The 24,981-nt window shown below is 34.4% G+C and overlaps 5 protein-coding genes and 1 long non-coding RNA gene across 11 annotated transcripts; 3 read left to right on the plus strand and 3 right to left on the minus strand.

Annotated features, from left to right (window-relative positions):
- The first annotated feature begins 896 nt into the window (after positions 1-896).
- Positions 897-5,074, plus strand: LOC105109590 (branched-chain-amino-acid aminotransferase 6-like). The gene is made up of 10 exons (XM_011004343.1): positions 897-1,131; positions 2,639-2,691; positions 2,841-3,027; positions 3,179-3,355; positions 3,474-3,605; positions 3,722-3,811; positions 3,976-4,092; positions 4,242-4,337; positions 4,560-4,672; positions 4,786-5,074. The coding sequence occupies exons 1-10, from the start codon at positions 1,060-1,062 to the stop codon at positions 4,898-4,900; spliced, it is 1,152 nt and encodes a 383-aa protein (XP_011002645.1). The 5' UTR covers positions 897-1,059; the 3' UTR covers positions 4,901-5,074.
- A 138-nt stretch (positions 5,075-5,212) lies between these two features.
- Positions 5,213-7,756, minus strand: TBL13 (TRICHOME BIREFRINGENCE-LIKE 13). Its single transcript, XM_011004335.1, has 6 exons — positions 7,282-7,756; positions 7,025-7,202; positions 6,753-6,893; positions 6,452-6,572; positions 5,727-5,861; positions 5,213-5,551 (listed from the first exon to the last, which is right to left on the minus strand). Exons 1-6 carry the CDS (start codon positions 7,658-7,660, stop codon positions 5,288-5,290), a joined length of 1,218 nt encoding a protein of 405 aa, XP_011002637.1. The 5' UTR covers positions 7,661-7,756; the 3' UTR covers positions 5,213-5,287.
- A 1,515-nt stretch (positions 7,757-9,271) lies between these two features.
- Positions 9,272-9,771, plus strand: LOC105109624 (uncharacterized). The gene is made up of 2 exons (XR_839301.1): positions 9,272-9,449; positions 9,618-9,771. It is a non-coding gene; the product is annotated as an uncharacterized LOC105109624 (long non-coding RNA).
- LOC105109601 (uncharacterized protein At3g49720-like) lies at positions 9,675-12,839 on the minus strand. Of its 3 annotated transcripts, none has more exons than XM_011004366.1 (7): positions 12,691-12,839; positions 12,417-12,554; positions 12,258-12,297; positions 11,883-11,924; positions 10,937-11,311; positions 10,388-10,443; positions 9,675-10,027 (listed from the first exon to the last, which is right to left on the minus strand). In XM_011004366.1, the coding sequence occupies exons 2-7, from the start codon at positions 12,537-12,539 to the stop codon at positions 9,875-9,877; spliced, it is 789 nt and encodes a 262-aa protein (XP_011002668.1). In that variant the 5' UTR covers positions 12,540-12,554; positions 12,691-12,839; the 3' UTR covers positions 9,675-9,874. The 3 variants fall into 3 exon arrangements, with proteins under 3 accessions (XP_011002668.1, XP_011002661.1, XP_011002655.1); XM_011004359.1 differs by having other exon boundaries at positions 12,417-12,574; positions 12,691-12,838; XM_011004353.1 differs by having other exon boundaries at positions 12,417-12,585; positions 12,691-12,838.
- Positions 12,840-16,528: 3,689 nt separating this feature from the next.
- On the plus strand, positions 16,529-21,312 carry LOC105109629 (DUF21 domain-containing protein At2g14520). Of its 3 annotated transcripts, XM_011004383.1 has the most exons (11): positions 16,532-17,247; positions 17,691-17,767; positions 17,848-17,931; positions 18,311-18,424; positions 18,511-18,597; positions 18,889-19,028; positions 19,118-19,205; positions 20,197-20,270; positions 20,389-20,513; positions 20,655-20,920; positions 21,022-21,301. In XM_011004383.1, the coding sequence occupies exons 1-11, from the start codon at positions 17,070-17,072 to the stop codon at positions 21,079-21,081; spliced, it is 1,293 nt and encodes a 430-aa protein (XP_011002685.1). In that variant the 5' UTR covers positions 16,532-17,069; the 3' UTR covers positions 21,082-21,301. The 3 variants fall into 3 exon arrangements, with proteins under 3 accessions (XP_011002701.1, XP_011002685.1, XP_011002692.1); XM_011004399.1 differs by lacking the exon at positions 21,022-21,301 and having other exon boundaries at positions 16,529-17,247; positions 20,389-20,533; XM_011004390.1 differs by lacking the exons at positions 18,889-19,028; positions 19,118-19,205 and having other exon boundaries at positions 21,022-21,312.
- Positions 21,313-21,925: 613 nt separating this feature from the next.
- LOC105109644 (G patch domain protein) lies at positions 21,926-24,576 on the minus strand. Of its 2 annotated transcripts, XM_011004413.1 has the most exons (4): positions 24,387-24,576; positions 23,475-23,649; positions 22,525-22,798; positions 21,926-22,376 (listed from the first exon to the last, which is right to left on the minus strand). In XM_011004413.1, exons 2-4 carry the CDS (start codon positions 23,641-23,643, stop codon positions 22,058-22,060), a joined length of 762 nt encoding a protein of 253 aa, XP_011002715.1. In that variant the 5' UTR covers positions 23,644-23,649; positions 24,387-24,576; the 3' UTR covers positions 21,926-22,057. The 2 variants fall into 2 exon arrangements, with proteins under 2 accessions (XP_011002715.1, XP_011002724.1); XM_011004422.1 differs by lacking the exon at positions 24,387-24,576 and having other exon boundaries at positions 23,475-24,380.
- Between the last annotated feature and the right edge of the window lie 405 nt (positions 24,577-24,981).

Consider the following 24,981-nt stretch of genomic DNA (forward strand, 5'->3'; position numbering starts at 1 on the left):
CAAGACTGAAAAACAGAGGAGCCGGTTCTAATATTGAAACTTGGCAAAGCTGTATTAATTGATCTGTATATAGCGATGGAGGTTGAATTCAAAACTGTATTAGAAATTTTAATATTCAAATCCGAACTAATTTATTTTCATGATATTCAAGATCCTGGTATATTCCAATTTCTTCATGATCTTTGGGATATCGATCTTAGAGAGATATCATCTTGTGAAATATTCTAGCAAGGTAATCTTTAAGATTCTTTGTGATTGACTTGCTTGGTGTGTGTTTGGGATCATTTCAAGAAATTTTGATTTTAATATATTTATAAACTAAAAATAATTTAAAAAATAACCACTAAAATTTAAAAGGGACTCGAACAATATTAAAGACTTACCCTCAATATACATTTAGGATAATCTAAAAAAAACAATCCTTCATCAGCAGAAATATCCTTTGTGATTACAAATAGTCAAGTGCTACTTCAGTCAATCTCTTTCTTTTATGCTTCGTTTTCCACTTCAATGGTTGTCGTCATTGATTTCTTGTGGCTAAAGTAACGTCGACAGAGTCTCAATGAGAGAACCACCATATATTCTCGTCAATATCTGGAGAAAGATTGTGGTATAGATTTTCAGATTAGATCAGATTAGGTTCTGTATTGAAATTCTATGAAGAATCTACTTATTCAATAATCTACCCTGGCTGTTAGGGAATGCTATTTGTTGTTAAATACACGATCAAGAAAATAAAATAAAAAGATGTTGTGATTAGTAACTATACATAAACAACCACCGGTGGGGCAGATACCGATTGTGGAAGCAGATATAGACAGCACGTGGCAAATAAGCACGCCTAAAACTGCCTAACTTTTAAGGCTGGAGTCCTGTCTTGAATTGCAAATTCATCAGTGCTCCTGTTGGGGGGAGAGAGAGAGAGAGAGAGAGGCGTCTGTGGCCGTGGTTTTGTTTCCAATCAGAGTCAGTCAGCCCATGAACTCACGGTAATATTCAACTTTTAGCGCAGGATTGCCAGTGAACTAGCTGTATTCTCGAAGCTCAGCTCTGCATACAATGTCTAGAGGAAAGATCTGCAGCCTCGAGTGGATTAATCGAACACTTAGAAGAGGTGTCTTAGCTACCAAGGTGCGTCAAATATTTCTTTTTCTTTCTTACATCTTTATAGGAGGATGTTCAACCTATCGCTGGAAGACTCTAAATCCAGGAGCTTAAGGCTTGCAGCCACGCAATATTAAGTTAGAAGCGCCGCCACATCCCTTCTTGCTTTGAATCTCAATTTTGCACCTCTCGGTTTACTTCAGATTCTCGGTATCTCATCACCAAATTATAAATTAGTCACTTTATTTTTTAGAAATGAATTGATTGTTTTTTATTTTAAAAAACCAATTCTTTAACCCTCTTCATTCATTTTATGTTTTTTTTTTAATTTTGTTTTTTAATTCAGAAAATAGGAAAAATAAAAATAATAAATCGAATTATGAAAAGATTGATGAGAATAAAAGGAAATTGTCGAGATAAAATAATGTTAAATTAAGAGTGGTCGATGCCGGTGAAAGGATTATGTAATTAATTCTTAAAACAAATAGAACAAATTAATTTGTTTCTCGAGACTAGGAGGACTATTTTATAATTTACCCTCTTTGTCCGTCGCCAAAAAAATCTGCAACGCTCACGCAATATCAGTTCATCACCGCCCATACTCTCTTTCTCCAGCTTGCACTCAGGCTACAATTTCATACGGTTTTCTCAGTCCTCCCATAAAAGAATTGTCGTCTCGAAATATGGTTGAAAAAAATATCAAATGTTGATTTAATAATAATAATAATAATAATCTTAACATCTTTTATTTCCTAAATTCACTCAGAAGATGAACAAACCGAGAGGAAAAAATGAGCAAGAGACTTCCATTCGAAGAGGCCAAGTGCTTTACTTGTTTTTCTCTCCTTTTCTTTCTTTTTTTTTTTTTCATGAATAGCAAGTTATTCATTTGTACCCATTAGGATTTGATTGTCGTGAGTAAAAATGGGTATTGAACAAGTTAAAAAATAAGATGTTGGTGAGACAGTGGAGGTGGAGCTGAGAACTGGTAATGGAGTGGCTATACATCATACCTGCATGCATTCAAGAAGTGGCAGCAGCTGGATATTGAGAGGGTGTCAATTAGTGTTTTTTTTTTTTTCCCTGAAAGAAAACAAGCCAGTGAGAGGAGAGAGAGAATCTCCCCTGTGTTCCTTTCTTTCGATTTTATTTGTAGACGATCATTCTAAATTGCGTGTGAAGACATTTCCCATTCACCTTCTAACAAAAGCCATTGATCTGTTCAACGTCAAACGAGTTTATTTTCTTCAGCTCTTAAAATTTCATGGATAAATTCCTGTTGATTTATCATTAGATTAGTATCTGCAAATAACTAAAAAATAGATTCATGAGATAAGAAATGAACTAATTGATAGGGTATCGTTAATCTTTGTTCCGTATCTTAAATTCTTGATCCAGGGTTTAAATTTGGGATCTCTTCTTATTGATAGGAGGAATAACAACTGAATTAAACCAAAGGTTACCCAGTGAGATATTTGATGAACACAATATTAACGCAAACATAACTGGGTTTTACCTTATCTTTTGTCAACAGCTACAATATTGCTCGAGGAATGCAATAGGCGTGCAAACAGCTAGTGATGCCAGGTAAATTACGTTATTTAGCTAAACGGGCACCATCTTGAGGGGTCACTTCCATCCCAAGAGTTTAAAATGTTCTCTTTGTAGAAGCCTTTAATGCAGTGCAACTTGATGGGATTTTAATCTTTTATTTATTTTTTTCATTTTGATAACAGTATCAATGGTGATCAAGAAGAGCATGACCTTTGCAACTGGGATGAGCTTAAATTTAGTTTCATTCCAACTGATTACATGTACGTGATGAAATGCTCTAGTGGGGAGAGTGCATTTTCACAAGGCCATCTAACTCGCTATGGAAACGTCGAGCTGAGCCCTTCCTCTGGAGTTCTAAATTATGGACAAGTAAGTGGCTATATGAAACTGCACTAATGTACAGAACTCATACAGGTGAGCAATGGCACTGCTAAATTAATAGCAGAAATAGGTGATTAATTAACAGATCCTTTTCTCATGACCATTTGAGTGACAATTACATGAATGGTCTTGTTACTAGGGGTTAATTGAAGGCTTAAAGGCATATAGAGGTGATGATAACCGTATTCGACTCTTCCGGCCAGAACAAAATGCTCTACGCATGCAAATGGGGGCGGAAAGAATGTGCATGCCATCACCAACTGCTGAGCAATTTGTTAGTTCAATAAAGCAAACTGCTTTGGCCAATAAAAGATGGGTATTCAAATTCACAGCCCTAACTTATCCCATTAGCCTCAAGTTTCGTTCACATTTATGAATATCTTACTAGTTATCTTGTAATTATCATTTAAAAATGTGTTTTGAATTGGGTATAGGTACCTCCTCCAGGAAGAGGATCGCTCTATATTAGGCCCTTGCTCCTGGGAACAGGGCCAATTCTAGGTGTGGCGCCATCTCCAGAATACACCTTCCTAGCATATGCTTCTCCAGTTGGCAACTATTTCAATGTGAGTTTAGTGGATAGTTGCAGAACTTCGTCAAGTACTGGGGAAGGAAAGAAATGCACTTCATTTAGTGATGCAAAGTGGGGTTGTTATAAAGTGTTAATTTTGCATAAATGCAGGGTCCCATGCACTTCTCTGTTGAAGATAAGGTCTATCGAGCAATTCCTGGAGGAACTGGTGGCATTAAATCTATCACTAACTATTCGCCTGTAAGCATTACTTTGTCTATTTTCACTAGGAACACAATTCGGTCATAAATTTAACTTCTCATGCGATACGCAATGCATTCGGCGTTATGTTAGCTATCTACATATGCTTACCGTCTTAACAAATAACGGGTAAAATCTTGTTTACCTTTTCACTTCTACTGTAGATTTACAAGGCAATCACTCAAGCAAAGGCCAAAGGCTTCACCGATGCTATATTCCTTGATGCAGCCACCGGCAAAAATATAGAGGAGGCTACTGCATGTAATATCTTTGTTGTGAAGGTAAGACTAATGAGAATCAGTCTTTCGATGAAGGCGAGATCACTTTTTCATGTTCCAGCTTCAAGTTCATAACTTATATTTGCAGTTAGTTTATTTTTGATTCGGTGGGTAACAGCATATATTAATGTAGCATTGTATTTCTTTTGCAGGGAAATGTCATCTCAACTCCTCCAATAGCGGGAACTATTTTGCCTGGAATCACAAGAAAAACCATCATTGAAGTTGCTTCCTGGCTCGGATATCAAGTAAGTAAATTCTGATGAAAGAAAAAACAGTCGATCTCGTATTTGTAAACTGAGAGTTCATAATCGACCTTCTTTCCTATCATTTTTAATCCTTTTCTGGATATGCACAAGTGTTTGGTAGCAAGAGCTGAGAACTGAATTACGCGCAAAGGAGTACAGCATTCCTAAAGTTTAATTTGGTTTTCCCTCTAAATTGAGCATGCTCTACCGACCTTTGATCAGATTGAGGAACGTGCTATTCCACTGGAGGAGTTGATAAATGCTGATGAAGCTTTCTGCACAGGAACTGCAATAGCAATTAAACCCGTTGGCAGTGTAACCTATCAGGGACACAGGTACAAGTTGAAATGCATACTGTATGATTTGAAAAGTGAAAAAATGTTTCTTGTTCTTTCTCCTCTCTGGCCTTGCAGCTTTTAACATGCCATCACTGTTTATGCCAATGCAGGGTTGAATATAAAACAGGCGAGGGTAATGTATCTGAGAAACTATGTACAACATTGACAGGAATTCAAACTGGTCGCATTGAGGACACTATGGGATGGGTCGTGGAGATTGAATAAGCCTTTTCTTTTTCTGTTTCGTGTGTAGCAAGCAATTGCATGTGCTGGAACAAGCGACTTAAGTGCGACCATAGTTAATTTCTTTTAGTCTCCAAAATCTTTACAAAAGAAATGGCGACCAGAATCAAGACTGCAATAATATTTCTGGGAGCTCTTGAATTTCCAGTTCCATAATGAAAATCATAGGTTTCCAAAACATAGCTAGAAGCACATTCTCGTGTGTGTGTGTTTTGCTTTTAACTTCTAAAATTCTGTATTAGAAAATCCTAGATCTTGGTATCAATATCATGTAAATGAATAAGCATCAGACCAAGCAGATCAAACCTAACAAATTCCAGGAAACCAAATGGGAACTCAATTTGCAGAGGATATCAACTAGTGGATACATCAGTTTCTAGCCTTAATACTGTTTAGATGCATTATGAATAAGTCATTCCAAGTATCCGTAATGCCTGGCAAGCACCAGTGCATGCAGTCATCGTGTTTCTTTCGACCTGCTGTTGCTGGATGAGCATCTGCTCTGAACTCACTCATGTGAGTTATGTCCAAAATATGGAATGTAGACCCCTTGAGAGCCTTGAACAGGTGCTGATTAACCAGACGGGATTCAACATTTGTCCCATTATTCTTTAGAGAGAAGAGTTCTTCAACCTGAAAGAGAAAGGAAGAAGCTTTTACCTTTGTATACTGTTGTAGAACAAAAATGAAGCAATTGAAAAGCTCATGCAAGGTTTGGCACTGATTATGCTTCACAACATAGTAATATCAAATTGCCATCACGTCAACAAACTATCAAGTCCAAACTCATAGTTCGGATGTGACTCACTTTTTCAGGTGACAAAGGCTGTAGTCGTGGGCAAGAACCACCTTGATCCCAATCACCTCCTTCAAAATGTCTAGGTGATTGTGTACGAAAGAACTTGATTCCACCCGGACGCATTTGTCTCTCAACAAAGAGAATCTACAGTGAAAACATAGGACATGAGAAATTAAAAATGCCCATTTCAATTAAATAAAGAGTAGCAGAATGAATCCTGCATGCACTACAGATGCAAGGGCGCAAGAGAGGGAAACAACCACAACAATTATGTAGCCTAAGCACTGAAACAATATCACTAATATCTGCAGAACATGAAGTGTGGAAGCATGCATCAAGCAGACAAATAGCAGAGTCTAGTAGATAAATAGTTTATCATTTTCCAGTCAGAATCAATTGTCATTAGTCTATTTTTGATTTATAACTGTGTTGGCATATCCATAAGTCAGTAGCTTACAAAGTGCTACGCTAACAGAACTCTGAGCGGAGCATAATTTTGGAATTATATCTAACATCATGCTAAAGAGTACTAAGCTAACTAAAGTTCAGATAAATAAGTACGAATGACCAATATACATTCTGGAGATTGGGATTTCTTTATATATCAGATTTCCAAGGACACCACTCACTGAAATAGCAGTGAGAGGTCACACAACCATATCATGTGGCACATTCATGGATTTTTCACCGCAATTTAAAAATGAGATGAAACTAAAAGCAGATGGACTCTGTACCACGTGTTTCAAAACCTTGTCCAGGCCAACAGCAGGAAGTACTGGAGGGATCAGAGGCCGGTTCTTTTCAAAGAAAAGCATGGGGGATTTCACAGGATCAAACTTTGAGGGAGCCCACCACCTATTCACAAGAAGCAAAGAGCCATATAAACAGTCAATCACATAATAAAAACAACCAAATAAGATGCAGGATCAGCACGGAAAAGAAAATCTAGTAGCTACAGTCAATTATATATAAAACGAATATAGACCAGATTTCACATCCTACATTGTTCAGAAAAATTTAAGTAACTTAAATTACCAGTGTCCTGTGTTGAAGATTAGAACATCATGGAAGCTCGGAGCATCCGCCCATGTGCCTTCTGGAATATCAACATCAACTCTATAACCCTCTTTATATCCAAGAGATTCCAACTCACCCCCATTAGCATTAGCTGACCACCTAAACAAACAAAAGCAGAACATGCCTATGTAGTTTCAAATCTTGAAGTACCATAACCAAGAACTCCATTTTTTACCAAAATGCTAAGAAACATGCAAGAAGATAAGATTGGCATAGCAAGCAGAGCTTACCTACCATATCGCACCAAAAGATTAGTTCGATGATAAGCAATGGTAAGATTATAGAGAAGAAATGTAAAGCCACGATCAGCCCCAACTGGTCTCCACTTTTTCACATCACTTGACACCCTTTTTAGTGAGCAAAAGAGAGAAACAAACATATTCCTATTCAACGAGTCCCCAACAAATCCTGCACTGTTATACCATTCATTAGCTCCAAAGAAAGCACAAGAAATACATACATAATGATTAATTTAGAGAGAGAGTACCGATGCTGGTGTCTCTAAAGGTCTGCAAGAACCGGACCGGGTCGAAGGGAGGGAGATCACACCCGTTAGGCTGCCATCGCCACTTAATGATGTCTTTAGCATTTGATTTATTGCCAGCAATGCAATTCCAACCTTTGAATATTTCTTTACATGTACTGTCATATTTGTTGGGTATCCAATTTGGGTCGTAGATCCAGGAACCATGAGAGTAATTGCAGGGAGTGGAGGTTACAGTCGGGGTGGATCTGAAATGGATGGTTTCGTAAGAGATTGAGGCTCTTTTGGAGAGGGAGAGAGCGAGGAAGATGGAGGCGAAGCAGAGGAGAGAGAGCAAGGGAAAGAGTGGGAGTTTTTTGGGCTGCTGGTCTTTTGGGGCCATGGGTTGATGGGGAGGGATGCTGGAAGTAGAAATTGGCGCACGTTAGCATCCACTTCTGGTTTTTCGTTTTATAGTTGAGCTGGTTGATTATTGTTTCTTTCTAGCAGCCAGTTTACTAGTGTAATTAGTATTTGTTTTTTTTTTAATTATTTTTTTAATATATTATTTTGTTTTTTCAAAAACTAAATCCCACTATATTACCATAACATAACATGTTATGATGCTTGAGATAAGAGTGAGTTGTGCTTCAGAATTTATTTAAAAGCATGGTTGTGATTATTTTTTATATAATTTTTTGTATTAGAATATATATTAATAATATTTTTATTTTTAATATTAATATATTAAAATAATTAAATAAGAATATTACCTAGGAATGTTTTTGTCTATTTTTCTTGAAATCACAGGATGACAATAAAAATAAAAAGTTGCCAAAAAACAAAAATTAACAAAGAATAAATAAAAATCATAATGGACAAAACAATGACTGATAGTTTTATAAAAGAATAAAATTATTCTTAAAATTGATATTTTTAATATATTTTAAAGCTATTTATTTTCATGAGATTTAATCGCGGGGGGCGACGCATAATGGATCTAATATACAAAGGCTAAGCATTTGGGCCTAAGTGGCCCGTCACACTAGGCCAATTTAAAGAAAAGTCCAAGCCCGCGCATGAGATCCTTTTTTTCTTTGACCCGAGGGGCGGACAATATATTATTTGTCCCTTTAAAGAACAATTAAAGTAGCGAAGGCGTCGTTTACTTGCTTGGTTTTCTACCACTAAAAAGGTGGTTGATAAAACTGGTTTTTTTTTTTTAATTATCAAAAATACACTTTGCAACACCCGAAAAAACCTACTAAGCTTCCCTGTCATGTTAAGATTATGTTGATGGTTATGTTGTATTATTATTATTTTTCTTTAAATTAATGTGGATATTCAAACTAATTTGTATATACTATAACTAATCTTATAAGTTTTGAAATTAACAACAATATAAATCTATAATAACTATCTTATGATCATTTAAGAACTTGAATATAGAGTTGTATTATTATTATTATTATTATATATATGATGGGAGCATCGTAAGCCCAATACATGTGTTATACATTTCTGGATTGAGTACACGTCTTGTAAATTTCTTTGATTCCCGAATCTTGGTGGGAAAACTAGACTGATATTAATTTATTTGGTACTGAATTGTGTTTTTTAAAGTTTTTTTATTTAAAAAATATATTAATAATATTTTTTATTTTTCAAAAAATTATTTTTAAAATTAATGTATTAAAACAATTTATAAATATAAAAAATATATTGATTCAAAGAAAAAAATTTAATTTTTTTTAGAAACGTTTTAAATACAATAACAAACATCAAAGATGTTTTTTAAAAAACTGGAATGTACCTTAAATATACGAGTGGAACTGGAAGATGAACTCGATTATAAATGGAGAACAAAGACCAAAGCATGAAAGCTGATTGCACACGGCTCTGCCAAAGATGACAATGGCGATTATTCATATGTGTATGAATTTGGAAAGTTTTTGGTAATTCTCAAGAAACGTTTTAAATACAATAACAAACATGCAATTCTAAAATTATTGGACATACATCTAAAATCCAGCAAGGAACTTGACAGAAGCGATGTAATATAAACAAAAACCATCAAAATTCGTGACGGCTAGCAACATGCAATTCTTCAGCTTCAAAGGGAAGAGCTTCAGGAAACCAGAACCCGTTTAAACAGCAAGGTAATAGAACTCGCAGCTAAACCCGAGTACACTGTAGTATCTCTCCGAAACATCATCGAAGTTCTTGCCTTCTACACATTTCAGATGCCAGAAACAAATGACAAAATACAAGACAAATAAAATGACGTTAAAACGTAAAGATTTTCCTTGCTGATTTTATCATACCAAAAATGAAACTTGAGACATGTTCTGCGGTCAAAGTAAAGAATATGTCTGGATGTACCGACAGAACATAAATACAAGCAATAGCAGCAGATTGAGTGCAAAAACTTATCTTATAAAGAATAGTGGAAGTGAATTCATACATGCTTACTTTCCTCAATAAATAATGATCAAGATATTTGCTGTATCAAGATAAGAACCAACATGAACGTAATTCCACAAAATAGCTTATCATTGGCATGGTTTGTTGCCAGTTTGCAGACAGAGCAATGGAAAATGTTATGACACCAAAACATTCAATCATATGACTGGAGGTGGAAAACTTGGCAGGCTGGCTTATATGACTTCTTCAATGACGCCTGATCAAACTTCTTTAAGGCAGATTCATTCTCTTGTAAACCAGTCTGAACAAAGTACCTTATCCACCATGTTGAGGTCCGGAATTTGGCCTTCACAAGAATAACAAGTTAGGTATCTCTTTTAGAATAGAATCTTAGTTTCTCTAATCATAAACATAAAAATTCACAGCATGATACAACAAAGATTAATGAGACTGAAAGCGATGCGCTATATAAAATTTCACATGGACATATATAGATTCTATCCTAGAAATGATCAGAATTTCCATATTCCTTGTACCTTTCTCCCATAATGAGAGAAAGCAAACCCTTTCAACAACTGACTTAAAGCCTGAATGCATAGAAAGCACACGCAGCAGACTAACATTCAAGCAAAAGAATAGTATTGGCAAAGACAGTGAGATCTGAATGTCTAGAAAATCCAAAAAGTGAATAACATTGGCCACTTACCGGACGACCAAACTTAGACAACTCTGCAACTTTAACTCTTTGCTGACCTGGAGCACCTACAGAAGGATAAATGAGATCAACAATCAGATCAGAAGAGCTATTTGAATGACATTAAATATCACATGAAAAAAGATTCATTAGCAATATAAACAGACTATTTAGATGTCTGTTTATAGCATGGCAATACAAATAATTATGTTTGACAAGAATATCATTTTCCTCATTGATGATTATGAAATAATGAGAGCACAGTTTGGACTCTTTACCCCCAGCATCTTTCTTTGACAAGGGAAGAGCCTTGGGTGATAAAAAGGAAGATGACTAAAGGTGCACTTTATCCCTCTTCATGGTGTTTGATCCTTACAAGTAACCAAGTCATGGCAAGTTTAGGATATAATATTCTAAGGTGAATGCAGTCCCTAGTTGAGCCTTCTACTGTTCAAAACACTGTTGATGAATAAGAGTAATTTTCAGCTTGGCATCTGATTTACATGAATGTATGCGGCAATACTAACAACCTAAAAGAAAGTAAGCAACATGTCCAGTTACCAGAAAATACAACTAGGCCATCAGCAGACACCCTTGCCAATTCTGGAAGTGTTTTGTTGAGATATTTTGGAGACAAGTAATCCAATGCATCTGACACTATAACAAGAGAGAATGATTTTGACCGGTAGGGTAGAGGAAATTTGATATCAGCTACACGCACAAGGCCTTTGCGCACAAGACTCTTGCAGCTGGCACTCACATCATCTAAGTCATATGGCTCCACACCCCAGGCCTCAGTATCCTCTTCTTTTAATAAGCTTGATACTGCAGAACAAGTGTCCGGGCCTACATGCAGTACTTTACGCATGCTGTCCCCATAAGCCTTCTTCAGAATAGGTATCGCTCTTTGGACTTCTAGTGTGCAAGAAACACCACCTGCATATGAATACCCCCAAATCTCAGATTGCTGGAATTTTTACACTGGCAACATTCCTAGACAAGAGAGAACAAATGCTCAAAATGTTCTTCTTAGTAATCTTCATAGTCCCTTATACGAACCATTAAGAGCAAAGAGATACATGCAAAGTCTAGTTCAAAGACAAAAGCTGGGGACTGCACTTGACTAAGGATTAATCAAAAGCTCAGAACTACAGGTAACTCTCAATCACAACAAGAAAGGCAATGAGGAAATACAGGTTGTCCATAACAACAACAGCTAATAACATTAAATTGCAGTCAAGGAAATGAAGATTTTAGCCAATGCTTACTTAAGAATCACACAGAAAAAAGAGTCCATGTTAAAGTAGTATGAAAAAGCTTCTCTGAGAGTTCTCTGGATATGATAAATACCATATATAAACTCAGGAAAAATAAATGGAACACTCAAGAAAAATCCTGATACCAACTAATTCAACAGTGTTGCATCTTTCAATATTCCAGTTAATGTAACAGACCCAAACAAGTACAAACTAAGAAGGAAAACTATAAAGATATCATTTAAATTTACCTTCTGTCTTGCTTAAAGCTTCTCTATTGGTGATATGCCCACCTGTCACACAAAAAGATCATAAATTCACAAGACTTGTAGCATATAAAACTTTCATGTTCAAACTCATCTGCCTATAATAATTGAATTCAAAGTCAACAAAAAGGAAACCAAACTGAAACATGAAATTCGTTACAAAAATGCTTTATTTCCTCTACTTTTGTTTCGATATCAGCTTTTTTCCCTTCTTTAAGTGTAAGAAAATATGCTATGCTATGCTATTCATGTTAGCAGGAAAAACAAAGTTAATGCTTCTTGTTTACTTAAACCAGATCAGATCCAGCAGTAAATCAGTATCAGATGTAACAGATCAAAGTCGGTAGAGAAAGCAAAAACCTGAGCCACTGTAACAGTATCCAATAAGAAGAATCGCGCCCTGAAATCAACAAAAGAACAAATTCAATCAGCAGATTTCACACTAGACCCTAAACCACTTTACTTACTAACTTGTCATCCCCAAAGAAAATGAAAATTACAAAGAGCAATAAAAATTACCACGACAACAAGGCCAATGGATAGTAACGGCGACGAACGCGATTTAGAATGCACCGAACCAGCAAAAGGAAGACTTCCTCCATCAGCCAAACGTCTGGCAGGATTCCCTGGCCTCCTCGACATTTTCTGTTACTTGACCTAAAACAAAAGAGGCCTTCCTGCAATCAAACTAGAAACGCGCCAATTATAATGGCATTTTCTTTCCATTAACACAACGCATATGTTACATCAATTTACAAATCAACCATTTTTTTATTGCTGTGGAGAGAGTTACCTGAGAGATCGAATGGAAAAGGTTAGGGGTGGAGATCTTTTAAAGCGCGATCTGGATCTATCTGTTTTGATGGAAAGCTGGCTGGGAGAGCGAGCGAGAGACCCACTGACTGATAGCTTGATCCAAATCCAACTTGCATTTATTTATTTATTTATTCATTATCTCATTTAAATTTATCCGCCTGTACTTTGCGAGTGAAATCCAGCCTGCGCCAGAGCGAGGATCCATTCTGTGCAGCCTTGCTTGGATTTGATATTGGGCACCGGGCCCAAGTCTGTTCTGAATACAAAAAAGGCCCAAGTATCCTTTAGTCCAGTAATGACCCCCGCTCACAGCTTTGTTTCTTCTTGGCTCGGACTTGACCAGAAATGATCACCTCATGCGATGGAAATTTCAAAGCATTTATCAATAGAAAATGGAACATCATGGACGTGTGAGAAACACGTTTTGGTTACGGTTTTTTTTTTCAATATTAAAATAAAAAATAGATTTTAATAATTTTAAAAAGTGATGAGAATTCTATTCTATAATCTATGTCCATCAAGATTTATAATTTTTTTAGCGGTAATTGAAACAGTAAACAAAATCTACATGGCTATTATTTTCAAGGGGTTAGCACGAGCATCGACACAAATGAAATATAGCTGACTTGTATTTTAATATAATAAATAATATATATCTATTGTTTATGTTTCCAGCACTCACTCCAACTCATTTCTCATTTTTCTAAACTCTTTCTTTTTCTTTCACTCGCTGTTCGAGAGCTTTTCTATTTTTTTTAGCTACTGTTACCTGCCTCTCTTTCATGTACAAATTTCTTTTCAAGTCCAATTAAACAAGTGATCCTTTTTTATTTTAGATAAATTTCCTTCAAATTTTATATTTATTTTACTATCAAATTTTAATTTTATTATTTTATAATTAATTATTAAAAATATTAATATTTATAATAATTTAGAGGGTTTGATATGTATAATGTTTTGAATCAATTAAAGGCAAGTGATAGACACTAGCGAGATTTTATCAATAAACATTGATTTGATTGCTTTAAATTAATTAAAAGCTATATAATTTTCAATTGAATTGGTTACAATATGAAATTAAACTTTTTCACGCTATTAACAAATAAACATTCAAATTATTATCGATGAGTAAATATTAATATTTTTAAAATTATTAGCTTAAGATCGGTTCTTTTTATGATGTTAACTTTCCTGTATCTTTCTATAAAATAATCAGAACAAATGGCTAGTCAATTCATATTTTATTTTTATTTTTATTTTTTGTTAGTCAGTTTGTATTTTGATAGAGTCTGTAAAAGAATTAACACATGCTTACAAGTTTGATTTTAATTAAAGCAAGTTGGTTTTTTCTTTAAAAAAATATTTTTTTGAAAGTTTTTTTATTTTAAAAATAATTTTAAATTAATTTTGCCTTTGAGTTAATATATTTATTTCGATTTGATTTCTAATATATGATTATATAATATAGTATTTGTATGTAATTTGCTTTTTTATTTAAAAAACTCTAGCTCCTCGTTGTATATATATTTATATGTGTGTATATATTTTATATTACATTATATTAAAAAAAATTAGATATTGTACAACTATATCTTTACAATATAAATATATGATCCGGCCAGGTTCAATTGTGCTTCAAGTTGAACTTAACAATGTTTACACAGACCTGTTATTTATTAAATAAAATAATTATTTAAAAAATACTTATTTATTTGAATCGACTCACATTAATAAATGTATTAAGTTTAAATTAAATTGTTGTTTTTTTATTAATTATCGCTAAATAACTGGCAAAACCACTTGATGTCCAAACAATATAACTTAACTATTATATTTTTTTATTTTTTAAGTTACTGATATTATAAATAATGTTAAAAATATATATATTATTTTGATATATTTTAAAAAATAAAAATTATTTTTTTTATTGCTGCACCAAACAACTCAGAGTCTCGTTTACTATCAAAACTCTCCGTCATTTCCCTTTCGCTGAGTCCAAAAGAGCTTTTGTCACTTAATATGCATGGCCTCTTGAAATCTGCCTTGTCTGATTCCCTGTCAACTTCGCGACGGCAGATCAAATTATTGAGGGATCATAGATCACAAAACAACAAATTTACAGGTGTAAGCCGGTCAGGTTCTTTTCATAACTTTTATTTGTTTTAGATGGTGTTTGTTTCTTTAATTTTTTTTTTAATTTTTAATTATTTTTTTTGATATATTAATACTAACATTTTTTTTTAATTTTTAATTAATTTTTTTGATATATTAATACTAAAAAAATAAAAAAAATATTTTAAAAAATAACTTTTAATGCAATACTTATTAAAAATAATAAAAACTATATTTTTAAAATTTATCTAACAACTTAAATTTTTAAGTTGAATTAATTGTTTAATATAATATTTTTATCATTATAATATAGTGATTATGAGATCAAATTTTAAAATTTTTAATTATGCAAATTTTTAATTGAAATGATTTTTACTCAAAAAAATATATTAAAAAATAATATAAATTATATTTTATATATTTCCAATCTTAAAAACCATATAAACTATAAGTTTTTTTTTTAATAACGGTTTAATGATTTTTTATAAATAATCATTCAAAAAACAAATTATTATTATTTTGCTTGTTATTGGTTAATTCTTAGATTTCATTCTATTAAATAAATGTTATTCTTGGATGATGTTTGTGATATTTATATATAAAAAAAGTATTTTTATGTTTTTTTCTAATTTTTATGTGCGTTAAACTACTTCCATATAATGTACTTTTTTAATTTTTAATTTTATTTCAATATTCTTTCATTTTAATGTGGTCTTTTTTATATTTTTTTTTCTTCAGATAATAAAACGAATATGCCCTTCCACGGGTCAAATCACGAAAGAGACTTTGAACCTTTTTTTCCACAGTTTAAAATATTAAATTAAAATGGTTATTTGAGAATACTAAACAGACCACTGAAATTTCCCCTAAACACCAAAACTATGTATAGAGAGCTTGCAATTCCATGCATTCCCTTCAGAAGGACCAGAACGAAAGCAACAGCACGGATTTGAAGGTATTAGTGCTGTGTTTAAATAGATTTAGATAATAAAAAAAAAAATTAACACATCGCTGCTGTGTTTAAATAGATTTAGATAATAATAATAAAAAAAATTAACACATCACACCATGCATTTTTCATATAAGCTCATCTAAATATATTTATATCAAATAAAATATAATATTCTTTTCAAAATTGTATTTTTCTAGGAGACTATTTTTGTCTTTTGTTCCAACGAGGTTCCTAGTTCTTGACAAAACTCACTCTGTCTTACTCCAGATTATTTATAAAATACTTTACCTATCCAAATTAATGGTACACGTCAAAATTAGATTTTCCATGTCAGCATATAGAAATCTTAATAACTAATAAAAAGCAAAATTTTCATCTATTATTAATTGAAAATGTTGCATAGTATTAAAAAAAAAACCAGAGAGAGGCCAGAAAGCCCAAAACTATGAAGTATTAAAACCGCATGTTCGACCGCGAGCCTAAAAAATAATGCTGTTTGTTTTTAAAATAGGATGCACTTTAAAAGCGAACTAGCTTTTTTAAAAATATTAAATTAATTTTTTAATTTTTAATTTTTTTAACATATTTTTAGTGGTTTTTCGCCCGATTTTTTTTAATTTTAAATTATTTTTCTTCGAAATATTTGTTATGTATTTTTTAATTGTTTTAACATATTAATAATAAAAATAAAATTTAAAAAATAGTAAAATATTATCTTCATAGATTACCGCATAAAAAAGCACTGCTCACCACTTTCCGCGACAGTCCCTCGAGGGAAAACAGACCATAGCTCCGGCACTCACACCATACGTCATCCTCTTACAGCACCAAAAAACACTCCTTCCATTCCGTCTCTCCATATTTTCCTTCCATTATCTACATCACTTTCAAAAGCAAATCCCCCCCCCCCACCCCCCCCTGCCGGTAACCAAGTCTCCACGCACAACCTCCTCCTCCTCTCTCCCAGCATAACACACAATCCTTACATGGTCATAGTCACTCTTTAGCCGTTTAATTCAGTGCTTTCACGATTCTTCTAGACATCAATCATTTCCTAAAAGTAGTCAAGAAAGATCCGCCTTTTCATTTCTTCATTAACTTTTCGAAACACAACGTGTCTTTCACTCCCTTTTTGTTTGGAAAAGACTTTGCTTGCGAGCTGTGAGCGAACTGATTCGAGAAAGTTCATAGAAAAAAATATGGAGGAAATTTTGCACTGGTTGGTGTTTCTCTAACGATTAATCACTACTGAAGTTCGTGATCTTTGAGAATTTAGAAGAGAGAAGTTCGGAATGGCGGTGGAGTATAAGTGCTGCGAAACGGATTTCTTTGTAAACATTGTGATAATAGTTTTGCTCGTGTTGTTCGCTGGACTGATGTCTGGCCTCACTCTGGGCCTTATGTCTATGAGTATCGTCGATCTTGAAGTTCTTGCTAAATCCGGTACTCCAAAAAATAAAAAATACGCAGGTACAGCGTTTATGCTACTTTCTTTTTTTAAAAAAAACCTTATTTAGACCGTTTAAGTTCTGTTTGGATAGTGAGAAAATTGGAGTTTTGTCGTGCGGGACTTGGGGAAGTGATAATTAATTTCAAGACTTATTAAGTGGTTAACAATGGTTATCAGCTAGCCTGCCTTGTAGATTTGGCTTTTATGCCTCGATAACTTTTTAGGAGGGTTCATGAATAATAAACTCCAGCTGGGTATAGTAACCTTATACCACTGAATATAAACAAACAATTTATTTATTTTATTTATTTACCCCAAAAAACAATTAAATTGTTTTATTGAATGAAAATATTTCATTTGTAGTTGTAGGCCTTTGGTAGTTGCGGAACAAGTAATTGAAATCATAGCTTATAAGAGATTTCATGACTGGGTTTTATTATTGCTTGTTGCTTGTCATAAACAGCGAAAATATTGCCTGTGGTTAAAAACCAGCATCTGTTGCTTTGCACGCTCCTTATATGCAACGCTACTGCTATGGAGGTATGTTCTGTAGAGATGTAATTAATAAGCATTGATTATTATTCTTCAAATCGAATGTCTTTTTTGTTTTACTTTGTCAGGCACTTCCAATTTTTCTTGATAGTCTGGTTACAGCTGGGGTTGCTATTCTAATTTCAGTAACTTTGATTCTTCTATTTGGCGAGGTGAGGCATCCATATTGATTTGTGCATTTTTATTAGTTTTTTTTAAAGAGCTTAGGAATTGTGGGTAGGTGTACAGTAGAACCGTGGAAGCAGAATTTTACTAGTTTGACTTGTTTTCGATATGCTACTTGAAAATTAATGCTTTTTGACTACGGGTTTTGTGATGATCCTCTCTGTTTTGGGACCTAGTTCTTTCACTGTTGCTAAATATACAGGCATTCTGCCGTTGCCAGTTTTTCTGACAAGAGATGCTTCTTGGGAATGATGGATATATAAGCCTGATTCTTCTAGAGTTTCATCTATAATTACATTTTTAAGATGGTATGATTGGCAGTATGTTTTACGGGTCTTCTGATTGTTCTTTTATTTGGATATGCAGATTTTACCACAATCTGTTTGTTCCCGATATGGTTTGGCAATTGGTGCAACAGTGGCCCCGTTTGTCCGTCTTCTGGTTTGGACCTGTTTTCCTGTTGCCTATCCGATAAGCAAGGTGACACGTATGTTGGTTAAAGCTTGCGTGTGGTTGAACCCTCCTAAACACTAGAGTGACTATTAATGTTTATGTGATATTTTCAGCTCCTGGACTTTCTGCTGGGACATGGTCATGTTGCTCTTTTTCGCAGAGCTGAGTTGAAAACACTAGTAAATTTGCATGGTAACGAGGTGTGTTCATTACCTTTCAGAATTACACATCGTAGAACAGATGTTATGCTTTATCGTCTACTTGTCTGTGTATGTCTTTGTATTTATCGCCATGCAGCTTATCTGCTTGCTTCTTTTCATGGTTCTTGTTTGTAGTCATTAAATCTGCCTATCAAGCCATCAATATGTGCAGTTGTCTACCCGTATTAAAATTTTTCCATTGCTTATAACGCATGTATCCTGTTGTCTGCTACCCTTTTTTTCTCTCATATCTTCCATTAGCTTTGTAACACTGTCAGTGATGTTTATTAGGCTGGAAAAGGTGGAGAACTAACTCATGATGAGACAACAATTATTGCTGGAGCACTTGAGCTCACTGAAGAAACAGCTAGTGATGCCATGACCCCTATATCTGAAACTTTTGCTATTGACATTAATGACAAACTTGACAGGTGTTGTGCTCAAAAGGGTAAACTGAAAAATCACTGCTGTTGCATGACATGCATTGTGATTTGCCGCATTGTATATTTTTCATGTACAGGGAGTTGATGAGTTTGATATTGGAGAAAGGGCATAGCAGAGTGCCAGTTTATTATGAGCAGCCTACAAACATAATTGGACTAATTCTGGTAAATTGATGATATTAACGTACTCAGCAACAATGAAAGAGATCTTTCTTTTCTTCATACACTTAGAATTATGTCTTAACGAACTAGCATTGGTTGAATAATGTGGTATACTAATAATCTTCTTTTGTTTGCCAACGTTTAGCTTTTATTGGTTATCTTTTGTGCCAACTCTTTGTGCTCTCACTCAAGTGATTCCTGTATCCTTAATTGGTTTGTAATTTATATGATGTGCAAAAAAAAAAAAAAATCAAATATGTCAGAGAACCACTTCAATGGCCTTTTAGCTATGAGATTTTCTGTGGTTTCAGATAAAAAAATTGTTTCATCATAACATAGCTTTCAGATTGTCTCTAAGAAGAGTGTGCCTTCCTTAAGATTCTCCTTTCGAGGACCCGTGGACCGTGGCTCTGTGATAGGCTTTCAATCTGCATGAATTTATTGTTTGATGGGCATTTCCCTTGTATGGCTTGCTTTGGTTTATGCTGTCTTTAGGTGTTCCTTGAGGCTTTTCTATTATCTTTTCTGTTTAAAGCTAATGTATTTTCCCAAGACTAACTTCACTTTCTAGTAAATATTTTGGAATCAAGCTTTAGCTCTTAACAGGTTCATTTTAAAGTTTTAACCGGGATTTGCATTTTTTTTCTTTATGCAATCACCAAAAATAATGTTTCAATTTATGTGGAAACATAATCCCCTACCATTGACACTAGAAAGAGATAGGATGAACCACAAGGGGGCCAAGTGCTTTGAGAACTAAAGCATGGCAAACTGCAAACAGGCATGGCTAGGGGAAATGAGGCATAGTTTTTGCAATAAAGGGTGACCAATTAAGACTACCTCTTGGGCTAATTGATTTTGTTTGGCACTTCATTTCTCCGTCATATCTTGCCTTTACTTTCATATCTTCTGATCTGAGTTCATTCGCTAAATTAATTGGCTGAAACTTCTGATTACTTTTTCTTGAAAATGTATGTGTATTTTGATCTTTTAGGCCAATAATTTGTTGACAATTCACCCAGAAGATAAAATACCTGTAAAGAATGTCACTATACGCAAGATTCCCAGGTAACCTTTAGGTCAAGGATTGTATTTATGTCGATGATATATTTTTAGTTGCTCCTGGAGAACAAAATGCTGTCCATTGTTACCTACAGACTGATGGTTCTATCTGTTTATGTTGTAGGGTTCCAGAAACTTTGCCTTTATATGATATATTGAATGAGTTTCAGAAAGGTCATAGCCACATGGCAGTTGTTACAAGGCAGTGTAAAAAGCCAGAGGAGCAGCCTGTAAGCAATGCTGGTGACAGTAAGTGTCAATTCACGCGGGTATCCACTTCTGTTTGTAGTCCCAAGCTGTACTAGAATCTACCTAATTTGGAGAGCATCTGTCTTTATGATAAGTAAATCATATGATAATTATTACTCTCCTGTCTCTTGCATGCAACAGATCCGGTGAAAGAAGTTAAAGTTAATATTGATGGTGAAAAGCCTCCCAAGGACAGGGCTTTGAAGAGCAAGAGACCACTTCAAAAGTGGAAAAGCTTTCCCAACAGTGGCAACAATTCATTTAGAGGTTCAAGGAGCAAGAAGTGGACAGAGGACCTGAACTCAAACATCTTGCACATAAATGGCAATCCACTCCCAAGGCTTCCTGAGGAAGAAGAAGCAGTTGGCATAATAACAATGGAAGATGTCATTGAAGAGCTTTTACAGGTAAACATTACGTTTTGCTATTCATATCACATATATCTCCCTCCAACAATTTCTAGAGGCTACCTCATACTGTGATCTGATTTGCACAATGAACAATGTAGGAGGAGATCTTTGATGAGACAGATCATCATTTTGAGGGACACTGCCTAGGTGAGCTGTAGTATGTACTGCCGGCTAGACAATGACGAAAAGGTTGTTCCAGATGAAACAGGGTACAATGATCAAAATCTCTTGTTTGCAGTATTGAATGGTTGTATCGCGGAAAAGCAATGCATGCTATATATATATATATAAAATCATACAGGTTATTGAATCAAATATTGATGTTTGCTTACTTTTTGCTGTAATGAAGAATAATTTAAACTTTTAATCTTTAACTAATATTAAAGCTCTTTTACAATTTATTAGTTAATATATTTTTTAAAAGTTTTATAGAAAACAGACATTATCTTTTCAATATGCATTTAAATTTCATTATGACATCAAAAAATGAATAATGTACCGATGAGACCCCATGTCCGTGCCCCTAGGAAGCACCTGCGCCTACGATCCTCGAGTAATCTGACGACGACAATTGGAACCACCAGTCCTAACCGCTGAATACCGCTGATTATTGAAAAAATATTCAGCAGTTTTCTGATCACATGGTCGATGCCGTATTTCCATGCCTCTCCATTAAAGACCTGTGTCGATTTTGATTTTCTAATGTTCGAAGGGTGCAGAAAAAACTGTCCGGAATATGCAAACAACCCCAACAATATTAATGGCCTTGTTGTAGCCAATAATAATGGTAATATTTTTAATAATACTAGGAGTCTAGGAGAGGGCTAATTAATCTTATTCGGTGTTTTGTTAAACGTGCGCCGGGTAGGCATCAAAAATCTGGATGATGAGAACACCTGAACAGGAGGAGCTGCTCTGCTCAGAGAATAGACCCCGTTTAGCTGTGATGCAACTGTATTTTGAATTATTTTTTTAGCTTTAAATTAATTAAAATAATTAATATATTTCCAAAAGATAAAACAATCTATGATATAATTACCAAACACTGTGCGCGAACAAGAATTATCATACATACTCGACACAATAAAGTTGTTAATCTTTAACGGGAACAATGATGTACAAACAGGGCCTTTACTAGTGTTTACTTCTTTTCTCATCCTTTCTCTTCCTTTTCTTATCTCTAGACCTTTCTTTAGATCTGTGCTTCCTAGAATGCTTCTTATCCCGACTCTTTGAACAAGCCTTCTTTTCCTTTTTAAGCCCATCTTTGTCAAGCTCTTCCTCAGATGATTCATAAGATTTCAGCGAAGAAGGCTTCTCTGGTCCAAAAACAACACGCTGCAGCTTCGCATCCAAGTTTCTGGACAGCTTTTCGTCAGGATCTGGGCAAGGAGCAAGGTAAGGCCCTGTATCATCCATCCTTGAACCTACAGCACCTCGACCTCGCTTGACCCTGTGATAAACAAAAATATTCATGTCAAACCAACGAGGTTTTGCTTTTCTTTTCTCTTTTTTTTTACTTAGAGATTTTGAACAAAGTTACAAATGATATTTGAGGAATAAAATGAGTTTGAGAAAGTGGATAGAAGTTTTCCGATGACCTCGAGTGCAAAAATTCCTCGACTTCTTCATCCCTTAAACCTCGGTCTTCCCTTGAACAAGAGCTCCCTACTATTTTGCTTGACGAGGATGGCATATTGGTATCGTTCTCATTTATAGAATGCCTTTGGCTTGTACTTCTAAAGACATTACCAACATCCATATGGTTCTTGCTGCTGTTACCATCATACCCTGATCTTCCTCTCAGCCTATCATCCAGCTCAAGCTCCTTTTCCCGGACCCGCCACATCTCATTCTGTTCAACAGCTCGATTTGCTGAAAAGAGTAGATCAATTAAAAATCAAAAGGGAAAGATAAAACAAAAATCAGTGGCATAATATCAAGCCAATATAAGCTGTTAACAAAACGGTGATGAAATCAAGAGAAGAGAAATGCATACATGGATGAAATTTTTATATAGAAAAAAGAAAAGAAAAGAAAAGAAAGATAATTGGTTTCATTTCAAGTCCCTGTGAAAGACAGGGACATCATTACATTGCACGCAATTTGCAAGGATCCCTTAATGGGTGCGCATGGATCTCTAACTATGCAAGCCAATTTTCACATGTTGAAATATGGTAGACAAAGATTGTTGAATATGTACGCAAATACCCAACCAATCATTATCCTTTAATCCCAGAGAAGGTTTGTTTTGAGATTATCTGAAGAAAATCTGTTAGATGATTAAGCACAACTTCATTCTTTAGACAACCGGGTAAACTTTATGCTTTTTCCATATCCGTTTTTTTAATCTCCATAGCTAGACTTCAATTAGAAAATGTCAGCCAACTCACAAAAAAATCTTTTCATGGAACCCAGATGACAACTTTCAGCAGGGTATGCTATTACTATTACTAATAGATGGTGTACAGTCATGCATTTTTATCTGATAGCACTAAAGCATCAACACAAAGGATGACAAGCTGAAAACTAAAAGCAATTAAACACTGACTTTGCTGCACTCCAAGGACAGTTGCAGTGAGGAAGCGAGAATTTGGTCGTGCTCTTACTTTAGGCCGTTCAAGGTAAACATGCACTCCTTCCCTCTCAGCTCGCTGCCGCAATTCCGCTGCTTCTTTCATAAGAATTGCAGCTATTCTGTTCTCAGTCTCTAGATCCATTAACACCTGCAAAACATGCTCCAAAGCACCAGTTCAGTAACAAGTTTGAGATAGTACATGTTAGTATTATGTTGCATCTTTGGCATCCGCGTATACCTGCTTTGATTAATTGAAAAATAAAGATTGATCACTGACTAAGTATGTATGCAAACAAAGTATTGTGTTCATAGCTATGGTTGGATTGGTATAGTGGGCAAGCCCTAACTCACATACATGACACGAAAAGTTAGTGCGATTCCTCGTTGGAAAATTATGGATCACACAAATGCCAAATCAGCTATGAGTAGTGAAATCTTGAAAGGCAAGATACAGTTCCATGAAAAACTGGGTGGATTTATTATGCTTCTAGTCACATATTGAAAATATAAACCGAATTTTAAATTAAAGCTGGTTAATTAAACCGATTTTGCACCACAAGAGATATAAAGACACTGCAGTATTTCCTTTGCTTTGAAAACAATTTAAAATTTTGAATACTATTAATTTCAGTTAGTTTCTAACAACTCAACCAGGAAATTGCAGTTTTTTGTTATGTCCAAAACAATCGTTATTAACAGGAAATAAACAAATTGGAATGAAAACAAACCCAATTGATCCGAAATTCATTAGAGTACAAGCTATTGTCTAACACGGCAAAAATCAGCAAAATTAAAGTTTCTTTTGTATTCCTCGATATTCTCAGCAATCAAGCAACAAAAGCTGGAAAATCGAATCTTGAAGCCATTAAAAAGACAGCAACTTACCGAATTGGTTTAAAGAAAAGGCAATTGTGAGAAAAATAGAGATCCAAACTCAGTCGAGCAAAAAGAATGTCGCTTTTGCTCTCCCAGTCTCCCTTCTTTCACGCCTTCGGATTTCCAAGGAAAACCCGTAACCCTAGGTTTTATTTTATTATTTCCCCCTTCCATATATTTCCGTTAGATTAGAAATATACGCGTCGCCTACTGCTAGAATTTTCTTAAGAATAGAGTAGGGGCCGGTTTGAAGTAAGGCCCATACCCCATTGGGCCTTGTAACGCCGATATGTAGTATCTCGCCGTTGACTTTCAAGCGTCCCAGAACAGCTGGCTTTTTGAATTAAATTTTTTAATATATTTTTTACTTAAAAATATATTAAAATAAAAATTTTAAATTTTAATATTAACATATCAAAATAATAAAAAAAGCTAAAAAATATTGATTTTAAAATTTTTAATAAAAAATTAAAATTTTTTAAAAGTATATGATGCCTTGATTGTAAATTTACTATGAGGATCTAGTTTTTTTATAAAATATAAAAATATATAGGTCTTGAAAAAAAAAATGGTGTTAATATTAAACCTAGAAATACAGTAGTTT

Source organism: Populus euphratica, unplaced genomic scaffold (genome assembly GCF_000495115.2).
Source record: "Populus euphratica unplaced genomic scaffold, PopEup_1.0 scaffold3.1, whole genome shotgun sequence".
In the NCBI taxonomy this organism is placed as follows: Eukaryota; Viridiplantae; Streptophyta; class Magnoliopsida; order Malpighiales; family Salicaceae; genus Populus; species Populus euphratica.

What these genes read in the sequence shown, in the direction of transcription:
- TBL13 (XM_011004335.1), bottom strand. Translation starts at nt 7,660, where the DNA reads ATGGCCCCAAAAGACCAGCAGCCCAAAAAACTCCCACTCTTTCCCTTG. An exon ending in ATCTTCAACACAGGACACTG is followed by an intron (nt 6,573 to 6,752) that starts GTAATTTAAGTT and finishes TCTTGTGAATAG; the next exon opens with GTGGTGGGCTCCCTCAAAGT. An exon ending in AGCCTTTGTCACCTGAAAAA is followed by an intron (nt 5,552 to 5,726) that starts GTGAGTCACATC and finishes TTTCTCTTTCAG; the next exon opens with GTTGAAGAACTCTTCTCTCT.
- LOC105109644 (XM_011004413.1), bottom strand. Translation starts at nt 23,643, where the DNA reads ATGGATCTAGAGACTGAGAACAGAATAGCTGCAATTCTTATGAAAGAA. An exon ending in TGTCCTTGGAGTGCAGCAAA is followed by an intron (nt 22,799 to 23,474) that starts GTCAGTGTTTAA and finishes TACTCTTTTCAG; the next exon opens with CAAATCGAGCTGTTGAACAG. An exon ending in GAGGAATTTTTGCACTCGAG is followed by an intron (nt 22,377 to 22,524) that starts GTCATCGGAAAA and finishes TGTTTATCACAG; the next exon opens with GGTCAAGCGAGGTCGAGGTG.
- LOC105109629 (XM_011004383.1), top strand. Translation starts at nt 17,070, where the DNA reads ATGGCGGTGGAGTATAAGTGCTGCGAAACGGATTTCTTTGTAAACATT. An exon ending in TGATTCTTCTATTTGGCGAG is followed by an intron (nt 17,932 to 18,310) that starts GTGAGGCATCCA and finishes TTGGATATGCAG; the next exon opens with ATTTTACCACAATCTGTTTG. An exon ending in TGTAAGCAATGCTGGTGACA is followed by an intron (nt 20,514 to 20,654) that starts GTAAGTGTCAAT and finishes TGCATGCAACAG; the next exon opens with ATCCGGTGAAAGAAGTTAAA.
- LOC105109601 (XM_011004366.1), bottom strand. Translation starts at nt 12,539, where the DNA reads ATGTCGAGGAGGCCAGGGAATCCTGCCAGACGTTTGGCTGATGGAGGA. An exon ending in CCATTGGCCTTGTTGTCGTG is followed by an intron (nt 12,298 to 12,416) that starts GTAATTTTTATT and finishes TGTTGATTTCAG; the next exon opens with GGCGCGATTCTTCTTATTGG. An exon ending in AGCTTTAAGCAAGACAGAAG is followed by an intron (nt 11,312 to 11,882) that starts GTAAATTTAAAT and finishes ATTCATATGCAG; the next exon opens with GTGGTGTTTCTTGCACACTA.
- LOC105109590 (XM_011004343.1), top strand. Translation starts at nt 1,060, where the DNA reads ATGTCTAGAGGAAAGATCTGCAGCCTCGAGTGGATTAATCGAACACTT. An exon ending in GAGGTGTCTTAGCTACCAAG is followed by an intron (nt 1,132 to 2,638) that starts GTGCGTCAAATA and finishes TTTTGTCAACAG; the next exon opens with CTACAATATTGCTCGAGGAA. An exon ending in GTAATATCTTTGTTGTGAAG is followed by an intron (nt 4,093 to 4,241) that starts GTAAGACTAATG and finishes TTTCTTTTGCAG; the next exon opens with GGAAATGTCATCTCAACTCC.